General features: G+C 46.8%; 2 protein-coding genes across 3 annotated transcripts in view; one reads left to right on the forward strand and one right to left on the reverse strand.

The window, feature by feature from the left end:
* Window positions 1-26,419, forward strand: part of LOC310746528 (integrin alpha-M-like) — a 156,713-nt gene that overhangs the window by 101,454 nt on the left and 28,840 nt on the right. The window lies entirely within an intron of this gene.
* On the reverse strand, window positions 530-26,089 carry LOC310746508 (protein kinase C and casein kinase II substrate protein 3-like). 2 transcript variants are annotated; one of them, XM_083580341.1, is made up of 10 exons: window positions 25,712-26,089; window positions 15,565-15,632; window positions 14,643-14,799; window positions 14,064-14,299; window positions 12,786-12,947; window positions 11,196-11,371; window positions 10,341-10,461; window positions 9,352-9,458; window positions 3,223-3,317; window positions 530-1,856 (listed from the first exon to the last, which is right to left on the reverse strand). In XM_083580341.1, exons 1-10 carry the CDS (start codon window positions 25,749-25,751, stop codon window positions 1,741-1,743), a joined length of 1,278 nt encoding a protein of 425 aa, XP_083436467.1. In that variant the 5' UTR covers window positions 25,752-26,089; the 3' UTR covers window positions 530-1,740. The 2 variants fall into 2 exon arrangements, with proteins under 2 accessions (XP_083436467.1, XP_083436468.1); XM_083580342.1 differs by lacking the exon at window positions 25,712-26,089 and adding an exon at window positions 24,394-24,582.

Below are 26,419 nucleotides of genomic sequence, written 5' to 3' on the forward strand. Positions count from 1 at the left end.
GTTTTACTTGATGTGGGCAGAGCTGAGATGGCAGCTGAATATGGGAAACAGCACAGCTTCTGATCTGCCAACCACACATTCTGGAAGTTGGCTTGGATTTTGGCACCGGATTCCAACCGGGTTATTATAAATCAAAATAACAGCATGCACATAGATGACAGCGGGGAAATTAGGTGGTGGAAGGAGAACGATCACACACAAACTGGTTTCCGCGATTTCATCAGGCACTGCCCACCAAAGCCACCCCTACCATGAACCATGGCTCAGGTGGTGGATTGGGAGAGACAGCAAATAATGCGCCTCTCATAATCTGCCTGTCAGGCCCCCAGCCTCCCCTGTGGCTGTGGCTGGCTCCTGCAACATGGCTGCCACCAATTGTCCCTCCAGATCATGGCTGCTCTTGCCCACCTGGATTGATCAGCTCCTAGCAAAGTAGAGTCACCCTCCAGAGCCCCCATCTCATGCCTCCATTTGAAGAAGGGGCCTTCAAATTACTTTAAACAACATTACAAATGAAAAGGCACAGAGATTGCCACCATGCTTATTTCTTTTATTTTCCAAAACCTCCAGATGAGCTAAAACATATTTTTAAAACATTCACTCTCATAAGCTCATCATATTTCACGCCCCCCTCTTTGTTATGCTTCTTTGGGTGGAGTCAGAGATAACTGCTTCTAGTCTGGTTGCTTCTTTCATGCCCCCCTAAACAAACAAACAAACAAACAAACAAACAAACAAACAAACAAACAAACAAACAAACAGGAATCTAGGCAGGTGAAGGCAAGGCCAGTGTAGTAACGCTCAGTATAATATACTGTATGGCTGAGGCCACTTCTGCAGAGAGTCCACGGGGGATTTTTAAAAATCAGCAACCCTATGTTGTGTGGTCCTCTCCCTCTGCCCTTCGTGACTCATTATCTGGCTGTTTTGTTTGATAATCATCTCAAGATCCCCAAAAAGCATTTCCTCCAGAGACTCTAAGACGCCTTTCTTATTCTGATTTTCAGTCCATCACGGGATTTCCAGAGGTGTTGTCAAGCCCTTGGGGGCAAAGTGCTCTCTGGCTCCACCATCCCAAGGAGAGCTCAGAGGCACCTTGATTTCTTTGCCATGTGTGTGTCACTGACGCAAGGAGAGGGAGTGGTGGTATCTGCAGCTTGTGTAGGTGTTGTGCATGAGTTGTGCATGGTGTGCCATTCAGACCGGACGTGTGTGTCTGGTTATGGGTGTGTGCTTTGCGTTTGTTTTAAGGAATTTGTTCCCCACGTTTTATCCCAGGTGGTTTCCATATCCTTACCTATTGGCAGGGCTACCCCACCCACCCAAAGTCAAATGCTGTTCTCCCCTGAATTGATCATTCGGATGGCGCATCAATGGGCTTATTTTGCATAATAATGTAAGTAGCTAGAGGGAGGGGCACGAAGCTGTGTAGACCTTAGAAGCCCCACCCCACCCCACTCAAAGTTCCATGCAGCCCCACCTACCAGCCCACCCGGCTTCTGAGATTTCACCAGCATCACTCACATGTCTTTTCAGGGCATCTGTATGGACTGAAAGTTTTGCATCCATGTGGACTGAAAGTTGTATGATTATTAAAAATAAAGCAGTCTCTAAGGAAGCTGAATTTTGCACCACTTTGGGCTGGCAACATGGTGCGATCTCAGAAGTGCAGAATAAACATAGCCCTAATATTGATGTATGGGTGCATGATTCCCTCCCCCCACCCCCTAACCCATCGAGTTAGCCCTGTATGGGCTCCACGTAGTTGGCGGGGTAGAGCCCCACACGTCCGCTGTCGGTCACCCCCTTGCACCAGCCCTGTTCATCCTCATCTTCCAGCTTGGTAAGCAGCTCTCCTGAAACAGGAAAGAAAGAGACAGAGGAAACCTCAGAAATTATTACGGATACTGGAAACGGGGAGGAGCCACAATAATGGGCAGAGTTGACAAGCGAGGTCCAAGGCTGCGCTGTCAGCAGCAACCACCATGGGTGGCAGGCAATGTTTTGGGACATGGTGCTATGGCTTCTGGTTGGTCATGGCTTGTTAATGACCAAGGGTGGCTGGCTGGTGTTTTCTCAATGGGAGCTAATGGGTAAGAAATATCCAGAGATCTCTCGAGTGAAGGGGATGCTCCCACTCCGGGGAGGCTCTGAAGCAAGGTGTATGTGTGCGCTTATGCATGTGTGTTTCTGAAGGAGCAAAACAGGCAGCTTTGGGACAGAGAAGGCTCCTCCAGATGACCTATTTAGTAAGCATTCGTTCTGATTTGTCTGCACAAAGATTACACAGAGGTTAAGACTGCTTCCGGTCTTCACTGAACATTTTGTCTCAAATTTGTTTACGAGGCAGCTATATGACAATAAACATTCATCCTGATTTGCTTGAGGGGTATTTGCATGCCATCTCATGACTCATTTGTTTATTACACATTTTTCAGTATGTTTCCCCATCACTTTCCTAACAGGAAGCGGAAAGTGGATTCATTCCTTCAGGGAGACAATGCTTTAAATGCACAAGGCTAACGTTCTGGCATGCACTTGAATCCCTCCCACATAAATAGTGATGGTCTGGAGGCACCCAAGGCTGAGAGCTTGTCCCAGGCTACCTGGAAGCACCTAGGAGTGCAAGGGTGCCCCTTTCCCTCTCTCTCTAGAAATCTGATGCAGGGTAAGAGATCTGCTTTGGTGGCAGGAATGTGTATGCTTCTTGCCCTCATTTATGCTCAAATTGTATATCTGCAAATAACGCAAATATTACAAAAGCACTATCAATCTCCAGGGCTCACTTCCCTCAAAGAAAGCCAAACCCAGGTGAGTGCAACCCCTGGAACTTCTCACTGTTTGGGAAAGTGAGGAGCAGGTACAGATACTGATGAGGAGGACAGGTAGAGGGAGACACCCAGACTCTGCAAAATTGGCCCTTGGGTCCAGACCACCATCAAAAGTCAGGACAGGATTATACCCATTTCCTCTTTGTCCTAAGCCATAGCTCAAAGGCTGAGCTGCTCCTTTGCATGTCCTAGGTTCAGTCCCCAGCATCTCGTAGGACTGGGAAAGACTCCCTCTGTGAAACTCTGGAAAAGCAGCTTCCAGCCATTGTAGACAATATTGGGCTAGATGGAACAATGGTCTGACTCAATATAAGGCAGCTCCCTATGTTCCTGTAAAGCTGCCTTTGAAGGATGAAATGAGGCAGAGAAATTGGGAGAAGACGACACTCACCTGCCTTAAAGCTCAGCTCATCTGCCTCCTGGCCGGTATAGTCGTACACAGCACGAACCCGCTGTCCCGACACTGGTGGGGGTGCTGGCTTTGCACTGTGGGAAGGGGTGAGAGTGTGAGTGGAGCTACAGGCAAGCCCCTATTATGCTTATGATCTACTGCTACATTTATATCCTCGAAGAAGAGGACAGGACATGGGGCTCTTTGGCATCTTCTCTGTGGTGGCCCCTAGGTTGTGGAATGGCCTTACCTCTGAGGTGTGTCTTATGCCATCACTACATGCTTTTCAATGACTGGACAAGCAGACACATCTCTTTTCCCATACTTAAGGCTGAGTTGATGTCTGCCCTCCTCCTGTGTTGCCGCTGCACTGGTGTTTTCTTATACTGACTTTGGCTGTTTTTGTGTTGTTGTTTTTAATTTGCACATTGTGCTTATTTTAATTGTGTTGTTTTTAAGGGCTGTCTCTAAGTACAATCAATCGGTCAATCTTGACATTTTGCTTGATCTTCCTGGAGACATCCCCTGAATCTGCAGCAGCAGAAATCACCCTAGATTTGTAACTTCAAAAAAATCGCAGGAGAGAGAAAAATGCATGATTTGGTGATCCTGTGCCTTAGAACTGTTAACTGTTTTTTTTGGGGGGGGGGTGCTGATTTGGGGGTGATTGTTCTGATGACATTTGTGCAACAGGAGTTCTGGATGTCTAAGTTTTACTAGAAACGTAACTTTGCAAGTGACTGAAACTGTTCAGATTCTGTGGGTGTATATTTAGGGGAAGGCAAGAAAGAATGTTTGATGACTGATGGTGAATGTCTTAAGTGAATATATCTCTTTCTCTAATGCGACTCTTACATCATTAGTCAGAACTCCAATCTGTTTGCTTAACCAGTGATACTCATCACCTTTGGAATTTGGCAAGACAAATTCCTAAGGTAAACAGTTTGGATTGAGAAAGCATCTTTGTCTGCATAGGGCTTGGAGTGTTGGACTAGGATCAGGACTGAACCACCACCATTGACACCAGCAATGAAGGATTCTAACTGCTATAAGCAGTGCTTTTTTCCCTTTTCTTCAGGGGGTACTCAAGAGTATGCAGTACTGGCATCTCTTTTGTTGTTGTTGTTAAAAAGTGTGACACTTACTCTAACAACTTCATGGTGAGCACCGGCACCTATTTTTCTTGGGGAAGAAAGCACTGGCTATAAGGACTGAAAACTGTATTCCTGGATCTGATTTGAGGGGAAGAATTGCTTCTGTGGAAGGACCACACTTTATCATGAGCAAGAGACACTCAGAAACACCATTGACATCAGCAAGGAGATGCTGTTCTTAACGGCATTATAAGAACTGTAATGTTAAGCACTTGTGCTCGAGTTTGCTTTCTTTCCTCTCTCATATTCCGTTTTAAGAAAAAAAGAAGAGTGCCGTTGGATCAGGCCAAGGGCCTATCTAGTCCAGCATTCTGTTTTCACAGAGGCCAAGAAGATAGCGGTAGGAAACCCACAAGTAGGAGCTGAGCACCAGGATACTCTCCTCTTCTGCGGTTTCCAGAAACTGGTGCTCAGAAGCATTACTGTCTCTGACTGTGGAGGTAGAGCACAGAGACAGCCTTCATGAATTTGTCTAATCTGCTTTTAAAGCCATCCAAGTTGGTGGCTGCCACTGGCCCCTGTGGGAGTGAGTTCCGTAGTTTGTCTACGTGCTGTGTGAAGAAGCACTTTCTTTTATTTGCTTATTTACTTGAATCTTCCAACATTCATCTCCATTGGATGCCTAGGAGTTCTTGTGTTACGAGAGAGGGAGATTAACTTTCTCCATGCCATGCATAATTTTATAAACGTCTATCATGTCATTTCTTAATCACCATCTCTTGAAACTAAAAAAAGTCCCGAATGCTTTCCTCCTGGAGGAGTTGCTCCACTCCCACAGCCATTTTGCTTGCCCTCTTCTGAACCTTTTCCCAACTCTACAATATCATTTTCCTTGTGTTTGATGTCTGATTAGACTGTAAGCCCGAGGGCAGGGACTGTTTTGACACTGATTTTTTTATTTTTTATTTTTGCTATTCTGGGAGAGGTTTTTGTTTGTTTGTTTGTTTTTTGCTAACAAAGGGTGGGAGATAAATGCCATGTTTAAATACAGGGTTCAAATCCCCACTCAGTCATGCAGGTCACCTTGGGCCAATCATTCTCTCTCAGGCTAACCTACCTCACAAGGCTGTTGTAAGAATAAAATGTGGAGAGGAAGATCAGTGTATGGTATCTTGAGCTGTGGGAATAAATTTAGCAATGGATAGATAAATAATGAGGAAGTAGATGAATTCTCAAGGAAGTGTGAGGCTAACATTGCGTTGAAATTGAAGTCTGAGTGGGTTCTGAGAAGGAAAACATTTTTGCAGATAGATTCTTCTTTCTCTTACCAGTCCCTGTATCTTGGCAGCATCACTGGCAGGGTTAAATGAAGAGATTTGAGTTCTGATTTGCGACATCATTACAGGGAGCTATTCACTTGACATTCACTTCAGCATCGTCACCAACCCTTCTTCCTCACTGTCTCCATAACACCCACCCACACAATTGTCAACAGTTACACGATCCCTTGCGGAGTTGCATTTCTAGTGTACCTTAAACATCCAAAACCCTGACTGAAGAAAGTCAACAGAACAATTTCCCCGCAAATCAGTAAACAGTTCCCAAGAGGCAATAAACAGCCACAAACAGATAAGCTTCCCTCTCAAAGGATGCATTTGCCTGCCTGGCTGTTTCTCCTGGGGTTTCCTGAAGCTCTGGATCGGGGGTGATTCCTCTTGCTGCTTCAAGGCATATCTCCAGGGAAGATTAAAGAAACCTTCCAGTCATCTTGTATCTCTATGGCAAGCTATGGCCTTTCCTGCCTTTCACTAGGCTGAGATTGCTGCCCCGGTATTTGGGGAAATACCATACCCTCCAAGTCTCCCGATTTTCCAGGGACAGTCCCCAGGAATTACAAAAGCCATCCTGGCTTCTGATTTGATCCCGGAATGTCCCTATTTCCCCTGCCAGTGCTGCCACCACCGAGCTTGGGAAGGAGGATGATTGGGAGCTTGTCCCAAGTGACGGTGGCAGCGAGGGAACATCCTGTTGCCTCTCTATGCTGCTGCTGGCCTCCTTCTTTGGGTAGCTCGTAGCAGCTGGTGGAGAGCAGGCAAGAAGGAGGAGCTTCCGCCACCAAGGCCCAGCCCTGTGTGATGCGATGGCTCTGAGGGGCAGGCAGAAAGTAGGAGTAGAGCAGAGCTCAAGGAGTCTTGAATATTTTTTTTTAAAAAAAACACTTTATGCATTTCTCCACCTGTGCATTTGTAACTGAATGCAAATACTGCAAATTGCTATAAGCCCCACGAAACTACAAAGGAAGCAAAATCTGGGTGAGTGATGTGGCCCTGGAACTTCTCCCTGTTTGGAAAAGTGGGGCAAGTGAAATAGTAGAAATGTTTAATAGCAATTAGAGAAGGACAGATCAGCCTGTTTCTTCTCAAAATTTGGAGAAGAACTGAAGACACTTGATAATTGTGATCTGATCCACATATAAGTTTGGGAGAGAGAAATTAAGTTGGTGCACTTTAAAATGCAAATAATAATAATGGTGATGATAATTTATTTATATGCTGCCCGTCTGACTGGGTTGCCCCAGCCACTCTGGGCGGCTTCCAACAAATTATAAAGCCACAGTAAAACGTCAGACAGTATAATAGTAATAATAATAATTTTTCCTCCATCCCTGTAATCAATGCTACAATTTGATAATACATTATCAACGCCAAGCATCACTTCTCCCTCTAGTGATGGTCCAGGGTACGGCAAGCTAATATAACAGTTGCTGGTATCTTCTATACACAATGCTTTAAAGCAGGGGTCAGCAACCTTTTTTAGCCGTGGGCTGGTCCACCATCCCTCAGACCATTTGGTGGGCCAGACTATATTTTGGAAAAAAAATATGAACGAATTCCTATGCCCCACAAATAACCCAGAGAGGCATTTTAAATAAAAGTACACATTCAACTCATGTAAAAACAACAGGCAGGCCCCACAAATAACCCAGAGATGCATTTTAAATAAAAAGACACATTCTACTCATGTAAAAACACGCTGATTCCCAGACCGTCGGTGGGCTGGATTGAGAAGGCAATTGGGCCGCATCTAGCCCATGGGCTTTAGGTTGCCTACCCCTGCTTTAAAGAGAGCACTTTTGAATCTCTCTCGGGACCAAACAGCACGTGACACAAGAGATCATGATCAAATTCTCTCCTGGGCGTTTTCATTTTTACTTCCAGAAGCTCCAATTTTGATTGGGATGGTGGTGCTGGGCAGGAGTTTCACTCAATGCCATTTTCACCCCCTTAAAGCCACTAGTCCCTAAGGAGCAAAAAAGCCCTGCCTGTATTTTTCTCCAGAGGGCCTAACAATAGTTTTTTTGGGGGGTGACACTATTTAGATCAGAGTAATGGAATAAAAGGAAAGCGCTAAATGTCTTGGGGAAACCCACAAGCAGGTCCTGAGCACAACAGCACTTGGGCACCTTAGCGACTGGTATTCAGAGGCAGGATGCAGCCATCATGGCTAGTAGCCCTTGACAGCCTCATCTTCCATGAATTGGTCTTAATCTCTTTTAAAGCCAGCCGGGTTGGTGGCCATCACTGCATTTTGTGGAAGTGAACTCCATCGTTTTAACTCTGCGTTGTGTGCAGAAGGAGTGCGTCCTCTTGTTTGCCCTGAATCTCCAACGCTCAACTTCATTGGATGATTCCTGGTGCTAGAATTGTGAGGAAGAATTTTTTCCCCTCTGTCTACTTTCTGCACACCTTGATTCTTTTTATACATCTCTGTCATGTTTCCCTCGCTTGCTCTCTTTTTGTCTGAACTAAAGAGCCCCGGATGCTGTAAGCTTTCCTCATGGAAGGAATGTGATCATTTTGGCAGCCCTCTTCTGCTTTGGTCTCCTGGTTATTTGTGCCAACAGGAGAGTGATGTTAACATGGAACAGCACATGGAAGAGAGCTGTGTTGTTGTTGTTGTTTTTTTAAAAAAGCAAATGCCTCCCATCTGACCTCGGCTTACATTCTCGTATCAGATCAATTTAAGCTTCGTGCACTCAAAAAATAAATAAAAATGCCTTCTGCATGGACAGATTATGAGATGCTCTAAAGGACCAGTCATCCAAGCATGTTCCAGGGCTAGGCAGACAAGTGTGCCCTGCAGCCAAAGGAATCCTGGTCTTCCAAGAAACCCTTTGTCAACAGCCACTAACTTTGAGGCAGTGTGCACACTCCTGTTTACTCTGCACCCAGCGGTTTGGAAAGTAGCGTACACATGATGACATTAGCCACAACCCATATTTGTGCTGCCATTTCTGATGAAATGCTGTGCTTTGAGGTCTTTCCCTCCAAACCAACTTTGATCGGAATTGAGAAAAAGAACAGCCTAGCTGCATTTTAAGCTGGAAATGTGCACATATGCAGCCAAAGAAAGACTAAGTCTGTACTAGGACTCATTCAGTCCCAGGACTTGTTTCCAGTGCCCATTACAGTGTTACACCACTGTGCATAATATCCCTCTTTATGGATTAATATCCCTTCCTATGACTCACCAAGTCGTGGATGGAGACCAGGCGGCCTCTCAGATTTTGCTGGACTAGAGCTCCCACCATCCCTGACTGTGGGCTGTGCTAGCTGCGGTTGATGGGAGTTGGAGCCAAACAACATTAAGGTGGAGCTGCTGTGTCTGGTTGTTTCTTGTTGCTATCCCTACAGTCCGTAAAGCCATGCTTTAGTAAAGTTGTATTAAACCAGGGGTACTAAAGCGCACATACAAAATGCCCCCCAAAGTCACTGCCTATTAATAGGGTGAATTGCATGGATGGACACACCATATATTTAAAGCACATTTTGGGCACATTCCCACCACTGCAAAGAATCCTGGGAACTGCTGCTTACCCCTCACAGAGCTCCAATTCCTACTACTCTTGATGAACTATAGATCCCAGGATGCTTTGTGGCAGGGGAATGTGCTTTGAATGTACGGTGTATACTCAGCCTCAGTTTCCAGTTGCTTCCTCCCATACTTCTTGTGATGGGGAGCGGGGATGACTCACCTGCTCTGGGAGGGGGCGATGCTGCGGAGTGTGGCTTTCTCTGGTTCTTTGGCTTTCTGGACTTTCTGGACTTTCACCTGTGGCCGCTCCTGGTCAGGGCTCCACGCCTGAATGGCAGGGGATGAGGGGAGGGAAGAGAAAAGCGTTAGGAAGCTTCATTTGCTGAGAGCTGAACTCAAGTGGTAGAAACCATTAGCTAAGCTGTACAAAAACCTGCAGAAAGATGGGGGGGGGGACATTTTGCCGGACCAAATGTGATGTTTGCATTGCTCACCATGTGAAACTAATGCTCAGGAGGTCATATGATGTGCGTTATAAAAAAAGCTCATAGTTAACCTTGAAACAGAGGTGAATCATAGAGCTCATATTTTCTTTTTAAAGCTAGATTCTGAGGTAAGGACTTACAACCTGAGCCTTGAATCTAAGTCCTGTTTTTAATTCTTCCTCAGTTTCCCACTTCCCCCCTAAAACCAGTGTGGACACTGCTTTATGGTACAGACCCTGTAGTCATAAGAAGTAAGAATGGGATGTTAAATATAAACATAGCCCACCTTCCCCTCCCAACTCAAAGAGTTTTGTTAATCTGTCAAAAGAGGGACAAAACCTGAAGCGAAATACAGGTTGGTGGTTGCTGCTAATAAGTCTGAGATGCCTCCCTGGCCACTGGCTGAATTGTTGTAATGTCATGTTGAATGTTCAAAGACATTCTAACTGCTCACAAGTAAACTGTCAGCCCAAGGGGCCTGAGGACAAAAAAGAGCTTTTTGTTCTGTGCGGAAAGGAGCACCCAGAGAACTGAAGAAGGCTAAATTTAGAATCAGGCAAGAAGCAGAACAAGTTTTTCTAGAGACTGTTATGGGCTTGAACTTGCATCAGATATAATCTGGGGCAGTTTCTCCCTGTGCCTAAATGCTGCCTAGAGATAGAAGTGCCTCTGAGAATATGCAGAGCGCCCTTATCTCACCATTAAGGAAGGGAGAGGTCCCCACCTCGAACTGTGGCCAGTTCATAGGCATCCCCGGTCCGTGTCGATTACGCCACCATTTCAGGTCATCCTGGTCATTTATGTCCTCGATGGCTTGATGCAAATCAGTATAAACAGCTTGGATGCTAAAGGAAAGGAGGGAAATCATCAGGAAGGGGTGTCAGGTGGCATAGAACTCTCCCCCCAAAACACACACACACACACACACCATCCAATCTACAACGCTTTCTTCACTCTGCCTTCCCGCTTAGCGTGATGCGTGACACTGGGAGAAGTCTTCTGATTTGGGGAACACAAACCACCATAAGATCTCATCTGAAATGCAAGATTTCCTTGGAAATGGGCACTCTGAATTGGAAATATACCTCTGGATACCACTCAAGCACACACAGGAAGCTCTGAGACTCCCTCTAACGGTCAAAGGTGCCTCTGCAATCTCTGCCCCATCCCCAACCAGGAAAAGCTGCTTCTGGTGATATTAGGAGCATGAACATTTTAAAAGCTCTGCTGCATCAGCCCAAGGGTCCACAAAGCCCAGAATCTTGTTTCAATGGATCCCATCAGAAATGACTCTCAGGTGACCGTTCTGTGCTGCTTTGAAAAGTGTCACTTAGGCCTCAGTTAACCCTCCCCCAGGTGTGCCAACTCTAGGGGGCTAAAGGCACCTCGACCCCCTCAATATTTGTTTTAAGGGGGCCAGAGGGCCCTGATCTTGAGGCGGCCCTTCGTGCAATGCACATCACACATCGCAGGTCTGGAAGTTGGCTCCTCCCGAGTGCTCAGCCTCCATTGTCACACATGTGCTGCACGCCGGGCCTCAACCTTGGGGGCAACCTGGTGCCTCTACCCTCTCCCATACCTGGGGTCAGCAGTGACATCGAGGCGTCGATGTAGGGCGAGGAAGGCCCCCTTGAGGAAGGCGATGCGTCTCTGCTCCTGCGCCTGCCCCTGCTCAAAAACGGACTCCATTTCCTCCATGTAGCGTGGGCTGCAGCGATCAAGCTCTTGCAGGGCCTTCTCATAGCGCTCGCGCACCTGTTGTAAGGGGTCAAGGGTCAAAAAGAGGCATGTGCCTAACAGTCCTCCCCCCCTCCCTCTGGGATATGAGCTGCCTCCCCCCTCCCCCCTCCTTCCAAGAAGCATGGAGGCAGAAAATACATGCTAAAGGCCTGTTCGTTAAAGACAAATGCCCATCTAATGCAACATCTGCTTCTCAGAGAAGCCAGTATAGGATGCTGGGTGTAACACACTCCCCACTTGGGCATACCAGCAATCAGAGTCCCACACTGGCTCCGACAGTGAAAGTAGAGCATAGCTTTTGTGGTTAGTAGTATACAGACATAGATAATCACCATGCTCAAGGAAAACAGTGAGGCAAAAAGTTGGTGGACTTTCATCAGAGCTAACGGAGGGGCCTGGCAGTCCCATCTCTCCCTCTGATATAGCCTAGTGGACTGGCTCTTCGCATCCCTTCCCAAATAATCCCTCTGCGGCTGATGGCAGTCCCGTGCTAGGGGACACATTTTTCAAAGGCACTGCTCATGTCAATAAAAAACATCATCTAAGAAAAACACAACACAAAGCATCCCATTCCTGTGGGTGTTGACACACTGGCTTCTATGTGCTTTCCTTTTTTCTTTTTGAAAAATGCAAGTACACAGTAGTATCATAAGGAAATAAGGTTGCCAACTTCTTCCCTTTTTTACCAGCTTCTGTGTGTCTTACAGCAGCTTGTTCTGCAGATATTAGCATGCGATCATGATCATCTCCGTACACTGAAAAACTTTCACCTAATGGTTTATGCAGAGTTTCTTCTATCAAAGGCAGAAGAACAGGGTAGGCTGATTATTATTTTTTCTGGTCAAATGGCAATTCTATGAGATAATAAGATGGCTAGACCCAGGGAAAGAGGAGCTGCTAGGACTAACAGGTAGATACAACACCGGGGGGCGGGGGGCAATGCAGCAACCATGGGTGCCAGTGTGCCAGCCAGCACCTCTTATGGCACCCACAAACAGGTCTCAGTAAATAGCCTCTCAAAAATTCACAATGCATGACAGAATGTTTGCTCTTCCTGCTCAGTTCCTGTTTGCACTGACCAAGCCTACGTTGAATGCATAAAGATGCCCCCATTTCATTAGATGTCAGGACTGGACACTCACCATCCTTTCTGTTCTGAACAGAGGAGAGGGGCAAAGAGAAGGCAGGCCTGTATCATTTTGTGGTCCCGTCTCTCTTTCTGTTCTTTTAGATATGGTGGCCATTTTGTGCTATGCCATGGCAGCCATTTTGCGACTGATGCCCACAAACACTCCAAACGTCAGAAAGACTCTGCTTATAACCAAGCCCCAGGCAACGTATCAGCAAGTGTGTCTAGTGTGCCTGGCAGTTCCAGTGACCCATATTTATTAGCATTTGGGCCCATAAAGAAAGTGGGGAAGAATCCCACCTTGTTGGCCTCTTGGCTGCAACGCTGGTGTTCCTCCCGCAAGGCCCGCTGTCGTTCTTGGGGCACCTCAGAGCCCGGTGCGGCCTTGACTGCATTCTCCCGTAGGGCTGCAATGTGTTCTTTGCGACAGGCCTTGTGGTATAAAGACTTGGTCTTCTCGACCTGGATGGGCCAGTCAAGGGTAGGCAGGAGAGAGGGAAGGAAAATAATAGTGAGTGGACTGTCAAAGTGTGTCGAGATATACCAGCATTCCTCAAGCTGGTGCTCTCTCCACATGTTGAACTACAACTCTCATCAGTCCTAACCAGCATGGCCTATATATAGTCAGGCAAAATGGGAGTTGTAGTCCAACTACTTGTGGAAAGCACTGGGTGGGGAAGGCTAAGGCACCCCATTCCTTCCCTAGAAAGCCCAAGTGCCTTGGTTCCCAATCCCCCTATACCCTAGGTTCTCAAAATATGGGTTGGGCACCCTAGGTAGGGGATATGATCCAAATATGCCCCAAACTCTCCATGTAAGCAGGTGGTGCTAACCTCTCATCTTCTATATTTGGTACTCCTGGGCCAGCCTTAACTCTTTTGGGCCTCTTCTCCTTTCTGGGGAACCCAGAAGCCCCAGCTCCTTTCCCTGAACGCCTTCACCCCATTAGGGTCCTCTTTTTCTCCTCTTTTTCCGTGTCACAGAGTGAGCCAGCCAGTAAATAACACAGTTAAAGTTAGAGTGAACTCTTTATTATCAAAACATTCTCTTCACAGACTTGGCTGAATGTCAGGCCTAATGAGCAAAGCAGCTCATTCCCTGTAGGTCTTACTCCATGAAATCAGTTGCCGAGACAAAAGCTGTCTATGTCTCCTCCTCCCCAGCACAACGCAATCAGAGACTGCATCTGCATGCAGCCAATTTCTCTTCCACCCTCTTCATGCCTCTTCTGGTTCTGGGAGACAAGCGGGGAAGGGAGCTGGTCACAGCAGGAAGGGGAGACACCTTGGCTTCTTCACCAGCTTTCACTCATCTCTGCCTTTTGGTCACCCTCCTCCTACTTGCCAACTTCAGCTTCCGCCTCTAATTCTGGACTTCTCTCTGCCACAGACTTTCCCAGCTCACTAAGTCCTGTTGCCTCTTCAGCTTCCAACACCTCCTCTTCCCCCTCAGACCACTCATCACCACCACTCCCTGGGCTCTGAGCCTTCTTCTCTTGGTGGTTCCCCAACTGGTTCCTCCCACCGTTCCTCTGCGCCCAACCAGTCCATGACATCCAGGGGGCCAAGTCTCCCCTACCTTCTTGAGCTTCTTGGTCCAGGGTTTCTGTGCCCGCTGGAAGCCGCTTTCCAGCTCACAGGCCTCCTTGAAGCCCCCAAAAAGCTTGCGGTGATAGGAGTCGTGTTGCCAACCCCGGATGCGCCCAGCATCCTCGGAGACCAGAGCCCTTTGCATATCCATGTGCAAGCGGCTCAGCCGCTCCGAAGCCCCCAGGAAGGCTTGCCAGGCCCGGAGCAAGGAGCCGTACACTGGACCTGCAGGGAGGGAGAGGTGATGCCCAGATTTCATCGTTTGCCCCTGAGGATAGCCAGCCCACAAAACCCGCAGATCCCCATCAATCCTGAGCATCTAAAAATCATGCAACTGTCCTGTTTCTTTTGGGAGTGCAAGTAGAACCATAGAATTGTAGAATTGGAAGGGATTCTGAGGGTCATCTGGTGCAGGAACCTCAACTAGAAATTTGGTATGGTTTGCATTAATTCTTGTTTCCCAAAACAATACACAAAGAAAAACACAGCTGTCCTTTGAAAGTTGCATTGCTTTGAATTTTGCAACACGGTTCTCCTCTTAAATAATGTGTAATGCCTAACAACTCACTTGCATCCACAAGGGGGCGCCACTTGCGAGTCCACTCCTCCATCTGCAAGGCATAGCTGCGCTCAATCTTTGCCCGATCCTGGAAACAGGCCACAATCTGGTCGCAGACGCGATAGCCATCATCCAAGCGCTTTACTGTGCTGTGATAGTGATTGGGCTGCAGGAGAGCAGAAGGGAGAGAGACTGATAGGGAGGGAGCAATCACAGCATGAATGGGGTATGGTGCATCCTCAAACCTACACATTTATCAGAGTCACAAGGACTTGTGTACCTAAGGACTTGGGGAAGGGCCATGATTCAGTGTCAAGAGCATCCACTTTCCATGCCAAAAATCCCATGTTCAATCCCAGCAGTGTGTAGGACTGGGAAAAGCTCTTGCCTGAACTCCTAAAGAACTGCTGCCAGTCAATGTATCAGTGTAGACAATACTGAATTGTTGTTTATTAAATTTGTATACCACCCTATAGCAGATCTCAGGGTGGTTCGCAACATAAAATTACAATATAAAAAGCAAAAAATACTGTACATACTAACATAAAAACAAAGACAACCCAATAATCCCCAGATGGACCCAAGGCTTGGCACTGTATAAGGCAGCTTCTTACTTTCCTAAGTTAGCTAACCAAACCTTATCTCTTGTCCTTAAAAAAAAAAGTGAGCCTTAATTCTGCTCTAGACCACTAGACTAGGAATAGAGAGACAGTGGCCCACCCAGTCTAAGGTAGAGCTGGTTTCAGGTATCAGGAAATCCTTGGGCCAGGCAAGTATATATAAATGAAACCAATGAATGAACATCCATACAATCTTGACTCTGTTGACTTAGTCCAAATGAACCTCTTTGAGAAATCTGCCTCCATTATGCCCATGAGATCTCCTTCCTCTCCCAAGTATATGTCCCTGCCCCCTGTTTTCATCCACTCACCATCCAGAAGCTGCTAGTTGTAGGCTCATCAGCAGCCACCTCACTGTATATCACAGACATGGTGTCACCTGTAGAGGAAAAAGGTGTCGTAGGTCAAGGTGCACAGCCAAAAGCATCAAATAAATAACATCATATGGATGAAACCCCACTTCCTGGCTTCTGTCTCTTTGTCACATTTGAGTGTGACCAAGAACAGCAATCAGGGCAGGACACGCTCAGTTCTCAGTATCCGTCAGGGAATTTTATGGAATAGGCTGCAGCTAAGACATAGCCTGTGTACATACTGCACATACCATACATTTAAAGCACAACTGTCTCAGAACTGTAGCACTGTGAGAGGTAAACTACAGTTCCCAGGATTCTTGGGGTGGGTGTGCTTTAAATGTATGGTGCATATGCAACCATAGTTGGGGGAGATCCTTAGACTATGGATCCCACTGACTGAAATATGATCCTTTCCACTGGCAATTCTGAGGACTGAAGCACTGAGGCATCTGGGAAATATTAGACCCTGGACATAATACCCTGCTTTAGACAGCCATCTGCATTACTTCATTTGCAAAACACTCAATTAACACCACCATCCTATGCTTTAAAGCTGCTTATGTATTACTGATACGCTGGGGCAAGAAGCAGTTTGCCCACCTTGTTTTTTTTTTTACTCTGTGCATGTGCAGTTTCACATTTTAAATCGCAACAGCATCATAACTACAGGAATAAAATGGAGTTTGCACCTGCTGCCCTGAGGCTAGGCACATTTACTTGGGAATTTCTAAACTCCACCCTGCTTCCTTCACTTCATTCAGGTATAAAGCAAGGTGGAAGGACCAGCAATAAGGAAAACTATTGCGAAGGGAACATAATCCTCTCCCTGAGGTGGACAGCTACATCCATTTTTGCCAAGGACACGTGTGGTTAACCTGTGACCCCACAATGTTTTTGGACTCCCAACTTCCATCAACTCCAGCCAACATGGACAATGATCAGGGATGATGGGAGTTGTAGTCCCAGAAACATCTGCTGGGGCCACAGGTTCCCCACTCTTTACCTCGGGCAATGATACACCTTAGGACTTGTAGCCAGGGTGTGGCCAGTGGGGTGCAGTACCTCACTTGAAGAGGGTTCTGTGAATCATATTTATGGGTCTGGACAATTTTTATTCCAAGAGAAGTCAGTTTTTATTCACCCTATTGCTTCAAGCTGTGCAGTATTAGTATCTGTAATAGAAGAGCATAGCATAAGCACCGCGTGCAGCAGGTCCCAGGTTCAGTCTCCAGGTAAAAAGAACAGGTGGCAGGAAAAGGCCACTATCTGTGATCCTGGGCAGCCAGTGGCCTGACTCAGTATACGGCAGCTTCATGTGATGTGTTAAAAAACACAATTAAATCAGCAGCAGATGGTGCCACCACCTCCACCCTGCCAGTGGCAATAGTCCAAATTCCACCCACATGACCTGCCCACCTATGATTCCCTGTCCTGACTCAGGATGTGTTATTCCAGAAGATCACAACCATCATTTCCAAGCTTTTGCCATTGGGGGGGGGTGGAGATTCCCTTTAGCTATTATGACTGTGCTCATTGCAGGGGATATGGGATCTCTTAAGGAAATTACTATTAAGGAAAGCACAGCGTTCATCATAAAGGCATTGGGACGTAAACATTACCCTCCCCCTTCTTTTTTTTGCAGTTTAGCTGATGCTAAGAATTTGACAATGTTAAGAAGCAGGCAGACTCTACAGCTTGGCACGGGGATTGTAGAAGTTCACGTTGCTTAGGAAGGAATTACTGATTGATTTTCCATTCAAGTCTTTGAGGCCCCTTCCAAGAAATGTGGCAGCCCCACCTAGCGGGGAAGGGTGGCTACAACCTTGGCTTAAATAAGCACGGCTGATTCGGTTTCTTCCAAAACCAAACTAGTTCTGATCCAAGCAATGAAAATCATATACATGGCCACAACTAAAAACGACTCCTCAGTCTTCTGTAACCCCTTTTCAGCATCATCCCTCTGCAAGAATTTATTAGCATCCTGATCCCAGTATTTGTGTATAGTCATAGCAGAGCACCTCCAGTTTCTGCCTTTCTGAGCAGTGTTGAGTTGCTGAATTAGAATGTATCAAATAGGAAATTAACAATGCAGTGAACTTAAGTCATGGCCAGCACACTGCCCTCTTCCCACTTTGTTGCTCACAGGGCAGATGAGCCTACAGCAAAGCACCAGACTGCCGGCTGACCTCCATCTTTCGGTTGTGCACACACAATATGTTATTCAAGAATTTTTTTGTTTTGGTCCTGAAAAGTAGCCCTGAAAAGGAACCAGCTTCATTCTGAAAACAAACACTCACTGCAGCTTGATTCTGCATTGCCCTGCAATGCATATGAAAACAGATGTAAGTGGTCCTGCAATGTTTTCCATATGAAAACAGATGTAAGTGGTCCTGGCAATGAGACCCAATGATGTTGTGGGTGGAATTATACAGAGATTGCATCTACCACATCCTTCGCCATTCGCCTGGGGCATGTGCAGGGAGGAAAAGGCATAGGTAACCTAATCAAGAAAAGGAATTTCACATGTGGGTCAAGCAAGCAGACTCACCCTTGTAGACAACAAGTTCTAGAATCAATCTAGACCGAAAGCAGCATGTTGAGGAAAAGCATGCATGATTCAATATAGTGTTGTTTTTTAAAGACGTTTTCTTGCTTCAGGTGGGTTACTGTGTATGCAGCCTTAATGGGCAAATCTGCACTTATACATACATAAATATACACTTATACATATAGAGCATGTTCAAATCTGATGCAAATTTGTGTAATTTGCCTGTGCCAAGTCTTTTAAGTGCCATCTATTGTGGAGCAGGTGGCGCTGTGGGTTAAACCACAGAGCCTAGGACTTGCCGATCAGAAGGTTGGCGGTTCGACTCTCCATGACGGGGTGAGCTCCTGTTGCTCGGTCCCTGCTCCTGCCAACCTAGCAGTTTGAAAGCACACCAGTTCAAGTAGATAAATAGGTACCGCTCTGGCGGGAAGGTAAACGGCGTTTCCGTGCGCTGCTCTGGTTCGCCAGAAGCGGCTTAGTCATGCTGGCCACATGACCCGGAAGCTGTATGCCAGCTCCCTCGGCCAATAAAGCGAGATGAGCACCGCAACCCCAGAGTTGGTCACGACTGGACCTAGTGGTCAGGTGTTCCTTTACCTTATTGTGGAGTGGGGGGGAAGAGGAAACAGACCTTCTTGACTTATTGGTAGAGGGGACAAAGCTGTTTGCACAGAAAGCTCCTTTGAGCTCTCTTGATCTGTTTGAACACGGTGGCAGTGTGCACAGGCGCCTGACTCAAATTTGCATCACATTTGCACATGCTAATGTAGAAGGGCAGATTCGCTGGTGGGTGGCCAACGGCCTTGTGCTTTGCTGCATGCACAGCTGCCCGGTAAGCAATAAAGTGGGAAGGGGCAGCAGATCTACGAGTTGAGTGTGAGGGGAGCTCAGCACAAAAAGCCCCTAACTGCACCCTTTCAGACAATTTAAAGGGAAAACCAAGGGCCTTCATTTTCTCTCTGTAAAATGAGAGGCAAAATGTTAGCTGAGGAGTAGCAGCTAACCTTGCTGCTACAATTCCCATTTCCCTATTGTTCCCAAAGGACACTGTTGGGTTTTGTGTGTGTGGCTTTGCTTGGCTGCCTGTTGTGTGTCCCTCCCTCTACACACACACACACACAGTTCCCAAATAGCCTGCCAAGGGATTTTGGAATGCATCCCTTGAAGAAGAAGGGGGGGAAGGACTGATTCGCTGACGGCACTTTTGTCTTTAACTGCGAATGGAAAAGCAATTTCAAAGGAGGGGGAGTGTAGGATGGAGAGGCTGCAGATGGTTGAGGGGGGAACTGACGGACATGTGTTTGCAGTTAGCTGGGACCGCAGGCAGGAGAATAAATGGCAGATTGCAGAGGAAGGCAGCCCGGGCGCCACATTGTTTGAGGCATAGATTTGTAAGGGAGAGGCGGCCTCAGAGGAGCAAATCCATGAGGTGCTATGTTCAGAGAACTGCACCCTCCCCCCAAAAGTTTGAAAGTGATCTTGCCTGCCCTCCAATCACAAACATTGGCTTTTAGTATTGAGGCTTATCACAAATACTAATCAGGGGTGCAAGACCTGGCAAAACTTAGGAGCTGCTGAAATTTTCTAGGAGACAGATGGGAGTACTGAAACCTGCTCTCTGACCCAAGGCGCCATCTCAATTTTTGACACTAGACACAACTAGGTGTGTCACACAATACCAGAGGGCAGATCTGGAGCAATGTTCTGCTAAATTCTTTGTGCCCTCCGCTGCCGCCTTTAGCTGCTTTGAAGAAGAAAATGAGTACTTTGCTGAAACAGCCCATCTCTAAAACACACATGGGAACTTAAGCCCATGGCAAGCATCGCCCTGCCTAGAAACCAAGCAGGTACCTCTCACATGGGACATCAGCTGACCTCTCTCTGGGGCTCTGAGGAGCTGGACAGGGAACTTGCTGGACTTCTGGCCCTCCACTCTTGGCTCACTTGGGTTCCTTGGCCATGGTGGGACAGGCCTCTCAGGGTGCACAAGTGGGATAGGTGTATGAGGCCATCAGTCAACAGCAAGGGAGGCCCAGTGATGAGGGAAGGATGAGGAGCCCAACTCAGATGCTCCCCAGCAGGGTTGGGCTAACAGTAGCAGGGTGGGTTGGCGGGTGGTTTGTTCACATGAGTTGTTGGGAGGGGTGGGCCAAAAGAGCTGGTAGGCCCATTCAAGAACCAAGCAATAGGTCTGTGCTATGCTCTTCTTGACTTGTTCAGTTGTACCTTGGGTTCAAACTGGGGACTCAGTGCTTGTAAGGTGTGAGTTGCTCCACCCAGCTAAAGCTCCTCTTGCAGCCCTCCTAGTATCTATGATCCTGAGGTTGACGTGTCTGATTCCTGTGCTGCTGTAGCTGAGTGGTTTAAAGAACTGCTCTGTGGCAACTGCAGCATTGGTTTCAGCCAGAAGGCTCTTTTGCCCCCAATGTGACTTAAAAAAAAAGAGGTATGCAAAAGTGGAGAGAGGCTATCATAGACTGCCCCCTTCCCCCTCAGTCCAAATGCAGCTGAACCTCTTGTTTCCTGCTTCCCAGTCCCCTGCACTGTGCGTAAGGGCTTAAGAGCCCTGCTGGATTGGACCACGGGCAGATCTCACTCCCACAAGCAGGCCAGGAGCGCAGCAGCACTCTCCTGTTGTTGTTCTCCAGCAACAGGCATTCATTCAGAGACGCACTGTATATTCATTCAGAGGCACATGCTCTGCCTCCACAGTCATAGACAGTAATGCTTCTGAATCTCAGTTGCTGGAAACCACAGGAGGAGGGGAGAGGGCTCTTGTGGTTGGGTCCTGTTTGATGTTTTGCCACAGGCATCTGGGTGGCCACTGTGAGAACAGGATACTGGACTAGATGGGCCAGTTGCCTGATCCCACAGGCTCTAATGTTCTTATGGCCATTATGTCTAGTAGCCATTAATAGTCTTATCCTCCATGAGCTTCTCTAATTGCTTTAAAGCCAAAGGTGGTCATCGCCAAATCTTGTAATAACAAATCCCTCCGTCCAGCTTTGCTTTGGGTGTGAAGAAATCCTTCATTTTGTCTCTCCCGAATCTCCCACCATTCAGCCATTGGATGATCCTGCATTATAGTATTACAAAAGAAAAACTTATATGCAATTGTATAACTCAGTAATGTCTACCGTGCTCCTCTTTACTTGCCTATTTTGTAAACTAAAGAAGAGCAAACGTTGTCACCCCTCCTCACAGGGGAGTTTTGCTGGTCTCTTTGTGACGCTTTCTAAATTGCTCAATATCCTTTTCAATGGGCAGCAATCGGAACTGTATGCAGTGGGCACTTACGGACTGCTGCAATTTTCAAGTTGGATTTCAATCACATACTGGCAAATTCAGATTGCGTAATTATAGTTGACTGGTGGGAAGCCTTGTGCAACAAACATGCTTCCCTGGCCCCACACAAAGGGTGGCATGAGGCTTGCTTCGACGCAACATTGTCTAGCTTCCCTGAAAACAAATCTGAGTGAATTCTCAACAAACAGGTTGTTGTGGAAGCACCCAGTATTTAAAGTGTGGCTGTTCTCTAGACTTGTATAGAGGCATTACGATATAGGCAGTATTCAATCCCTTTTTAATTATTCCCCAGCATGGAAGATGCCTTTTTCGCAGCTGCCTACTGCACCATGGTGCAAGCTGTTTCCAGATTATTTGTTTACTGGACATTCATCCTAACTTTGGCTATTTATTGAACATTCATTCTGATTGGTTTGGAGGGAGCTGGTGTCAAGCAACTGTTGTCCCCCCAATTCTCAATAAATGTTCTCATCACTTTCCATATTGCAAAAAGTCAAATGTTTTTGGGAAGCAGGTTTGTTGCACAAGGTCCCCCAACTAAGTTGTTGTTGTTGTTACACAACCTGAATTTGTCAGTATGGGACTAACTCCTACCGAAAAAAACAGTGACAATCTGGAAGCACCCAACATTTTTTCATTGAATTATTCTCTATGACCCTAAGAAACTTGTCCTGATCCATGACTTCCAACTCTGATCCCAAAAGCGTATAGGTGGATTCCCAGCCCCCAGCCCAGTGCACATCACTTTACACTTACTTATACTGAACTGCAGATGCCACTGAATTTTCCATTCATCCATTTTAGAGACATCCTTTCTGTTTTTACCACCCTAAATGATTGAGTGTTGTCAGCAGGTGCAGTCTTCCCCCATCAAAGCATTTCCATGCCAAGGAAGTCTGCATCTGTTGAACTGCTACCATGCTGCAATGCAGCTGTTCAAGGTGCAGGGTGGAATTGGCATATTTGTAAGTACTAGACACTACTGGATATTCTCCATTTTAAGCACAACAGCTCTGAAGAATCCTTTCACTTCAGAGTTTTGTCTTGCTGAACCTATTTCTACCTCAGGCCCCCTTATCGAGCTGGTGGGAGGGCAAGTGGGGGGGGGGAATACACTTCCTCCGTTCTCCCTTCCCCATGGCCTCTAATACACTAAACTTTTCTTCCCCTCCCAGCACTGGGATCCAGCTCTGTGATTTCATTTCATCTTGGCTCCAGCTGGTTTTTCCACATGCCGAAAGAAAGCCCAGGAAAAATATAGAGGAGGATAGGAGGAAGGCCCAGCTGGAGTTGGCGGGAGCAGGCCTGAGGAGGACGGCTTGGGGTATGTTGTAAGGAAACAGGCCCTCCTCCGCTGGCTTCGCTGGCTTGTGTTTCCATCCAAGAAAGAGAAGAATGGGAAAGAAAGACGAAAAATGGGCAAAATTGCCAGATTGTGGCTGTCTCGTTCCTTCCCCACAGGAGGGTTGGGGTGGGCGGGCAGTCTGCAGGGGCCGCCATATCAGTCCAGGCCAGGTTTCCTAAATCAGTGTCCGCCCACCCATTTTTCCTCAGATTGTTCCGAAAGCCTGAATGATCAAATTGGGGGATAGCTGGCATCCCAGCAGGGACGACCGAACTGTCCAGGATGCTTTTCATGTGCCTGATCCAGTCCAGCTCAAGTTAGTCACGGCTAACCCGTTCCATTGGTTTTGATGGGCCTGAGTCACATAACTAATGTTCAGTTGTTCCCCTTGCAAACCCCCTGCCAAAAAAATTAACAGCTTTCCAAATAGCTGCCTTCCAGGCACCTGCTATATCTCAAAAGTTCTCCACAGCCACTGTCCCCGCCCCCCGCCCCCCCAAAAACTAGCATCCAGCTCCTCCAATGTTATAATCTCTGTGTTGTGAACCGCCCTGTGATCTTTGGATAAAGGGCAGTATACAGATTTAATAAATAGTAAATAAATAAATAAGTCCCCACTAAGCCAAACTGCATAGGGCTATTAAACAATGACCAACACTCCACAGATTTGAGTTTCTCCAAACCACCACAAACATTTTATAGCTGTCTTCTTGAAAACTACACATTTTGTGCAAAGAAGTCCCAAACACCTTTTTAGTTGTTGTTGTTTTTTTTTTTGTACCTTACATGGTCCTTGAGAACCCCAGAGATTATCTCTCGTTGCGCCCTCACTCTTGGCCCCACCAGGACCTCCCTCCATAAATGGATCCAACAAATTATCTAGGCCTCATTTATATCCCCAAATGTCAACTTTTGCAAAAGGACTGAGGTGTATGTGTGTGTTAATGAAATCCACAAGCCTCACCCTGCTACCAGAGCTATAGCTCATAGTATCACAAGCGCCAGACCCCACCCGCACAATATCCGCCACAAGCATCTATGCTGTGCTATCTCTCGGCCTAACCTACTTCATGGGGTGCTGTGAGGATGAAATGGGGAGGGGAGAGAACCATGTACCTGAGCTCCCTGGAAGAAAGGGCTGGAGATAAAACGTTCAATAAATACAATGTAATAAATGCTATAATCCTACAGCTGCCCATTGGGTCTGCAGGTGCAGAAACTCAGTCTTTATATCCTCTTTAAACAAGGTCTACTGTCCCCCCCCCCCAAAAAAAAACCCCAGTTGGTTCTCTCCTGCAAAACAGGCCTGTTTTTGACAGACTGGGAACAATTCCTAGGGAACTGATTGCATACGTAACTTAGGGATGTATATGAATTCTCATGGGACCCTCACCTATGGCATTCCCATAACGCCATTTCTCTCCCGCTTGGAATAACCTCTAGAACACCCGCTGCCTTTCCTTGCAGTTCTGCTCACCCTATGGCACCCGCCAACTTAATTTTTATGTCCCCTCCCCTCTTTATTTTTCCTCCCCAAACACCCACGGAGCAATCCTGCTTCCTATTGGGAATAAAGGGAACTTACCCTGGGGAGGGGCCCCCATCCTGCCTCTCTCCCTGTCCACTCTCTCTGTCCCAAAGCAACAGATGGTGTCCAGGCAGCTCGGCAGCGAGTGGGATGGTGGAGGGGAGAGGAGAGTAAATTGGGGAGTGTGCCAGGGGAGGACTTAGCTGTGCCACTCTCCCCTCTGTTGCTGTCTCTCTCACATTCCCTTGCTTACTAGTTCTCCATCCGTGCCTGCCACACTCACTAATTCATAGCACCTCCCTCTAGCTAACACTCTCCATCTCAGCCACCTCATCTTGCTGTTTATTCATCCATCTCCAAACACTCTTATTCCCTACTAATATCTAACCTAATCTCCATTCTTCTTCCTTCCTTTTGATCTATACATCCTCCCATGCCCAAAGACATATTTTCTTATTTCCTTATCATCCCCATGCCTCAGTTCTGTGTGCGCTTACTCAGAAGTAAGTGCAACCGAGTTCAGTGGGAATGTACCACCAAATAAGTACAAACAAAATACCCTTGTGGTGCCTTACAGACTAACCAATTTAATTGCGGCTTATGCCGCAATAATAAATCTGTCAGTCTTCAAAGTGCCACGAGGCTCTTTTTTGTTTCAACTGCAGCAGTGCTCACATAGCTACCGCTCTGGGATTTGTCTCAAAAAAGTATGCATGATCCAGTAAAGACACACGTCCACAATTGCTCCAGATAAACTAGCGTGTGCCACGTTCTCCCAGCTCGTGAAAATATGATTTAAATCATAAACAATTGTATAATGCCTATTAACTCTTCATCCAGTGTTTTAATCCTGCATAAGGTTAGCCATTCCTTTCTTTCAAACACTCAGGGGATCTTCCTAAGTATCAGTCACAGCTGCTGTACCTTTCAAAACCAAATTTATTCTTTTTCTCATAGTATATTATGGCTGCACGGACAAATGGTTGTGCTCATGGTAGATCTGAGGTCCAAGCAAGCTTGCCTTCTTTACCTCATTAATCCTAACAAAAAAATGCCATGAGGCTGATTTGTGACTATTCCTATATTTCCCAATGACAAAAACGGACACTGAGAACTAGTGCCTTGGTGACAAGGAAGGATTTGAACCCAGTGCACTATCTAGCAACCTGCATCAGTTCTCTTCACATAACACACATATCATTTTACGCTCATTCACTCCTTCCAGATTCCCCTCAGCCTTTCTCCCACTTTCTTCTCTCCATCAAGTTAATTCCCCGTTTGCCCATTTCGCACTCGGTTCTTTCTTTCACTTGCATCCATCCCACCTCAGTGGCTGCTCCTTTGCCATTCGCACACACCAGTTTGATTAACTCACCCTTTCCCCCTTTCTCCTTCTCTCCTGCTTTTTCTTTCATGCCGCCGCCTCCAGTCCGCGAGAACCCAGATCTGGAAAGGGGGTCGTTGCTGGTGGAAGATGGATTTAGGCCTGGAAAAATTCCTGGCTGGGGAATGTCAAACTTCAGAGGGGAAGAGGGGGAGAACTTCTGAGGCACATGTTCGGGTTAACCCTTTGCTGCTAAGCCATCGCTTCTAACTCAAACGTATCTCATAGTCCCACAGCGTTGGGGGTACTGCCGTAGGTAAGCTCATAGAGCAGTCTTCCCTGCACAGTAGTGTCCCAGGCAGGCAGAAAGTTGTTTCCTACGTGCTGTCCCAGCAGATTCCTGGCAACTCCACGCCCCGACAGCTGCCACAGCTGCACCCCTGGGTCTTTTCCAAAACCTAAGGGGAGAGTGGCTTTTCTAATCCAGGAGGACGACATAGCATACATATGGGCAGCAGATTCTAAATGTTTTACTAAGGTGGTGGTTGTGGGGGGATGTTTCTCATCAACAGACCTTTGCCAAAGGATCTCAGAAGTTAAGATCTTCGTACGGTACATGCTACATTTTCAGGTAGCAAATGAATCAAAAGTTCTATGGCCCCAAATACTGTAAGGCAGGAAAAACCTACAAATTCTACAACTAGAAATGGCAGGGGGATTTGTCTAGGTTTGCTGAATTCACAAAATGCAAACCATCCT

This window comes from Podarcis filfolensis (genome assembly GCF_964270895.1).
Source record: "Podarcis filfolensis genome assembly, chromosome: 13".
Taxonomy (NCBI): Eukaryota; Metazoa; Chordata; class Lepidosauria; order Squamata; family Lacertidae; genus Podarcis; species Podarcis filfolensis.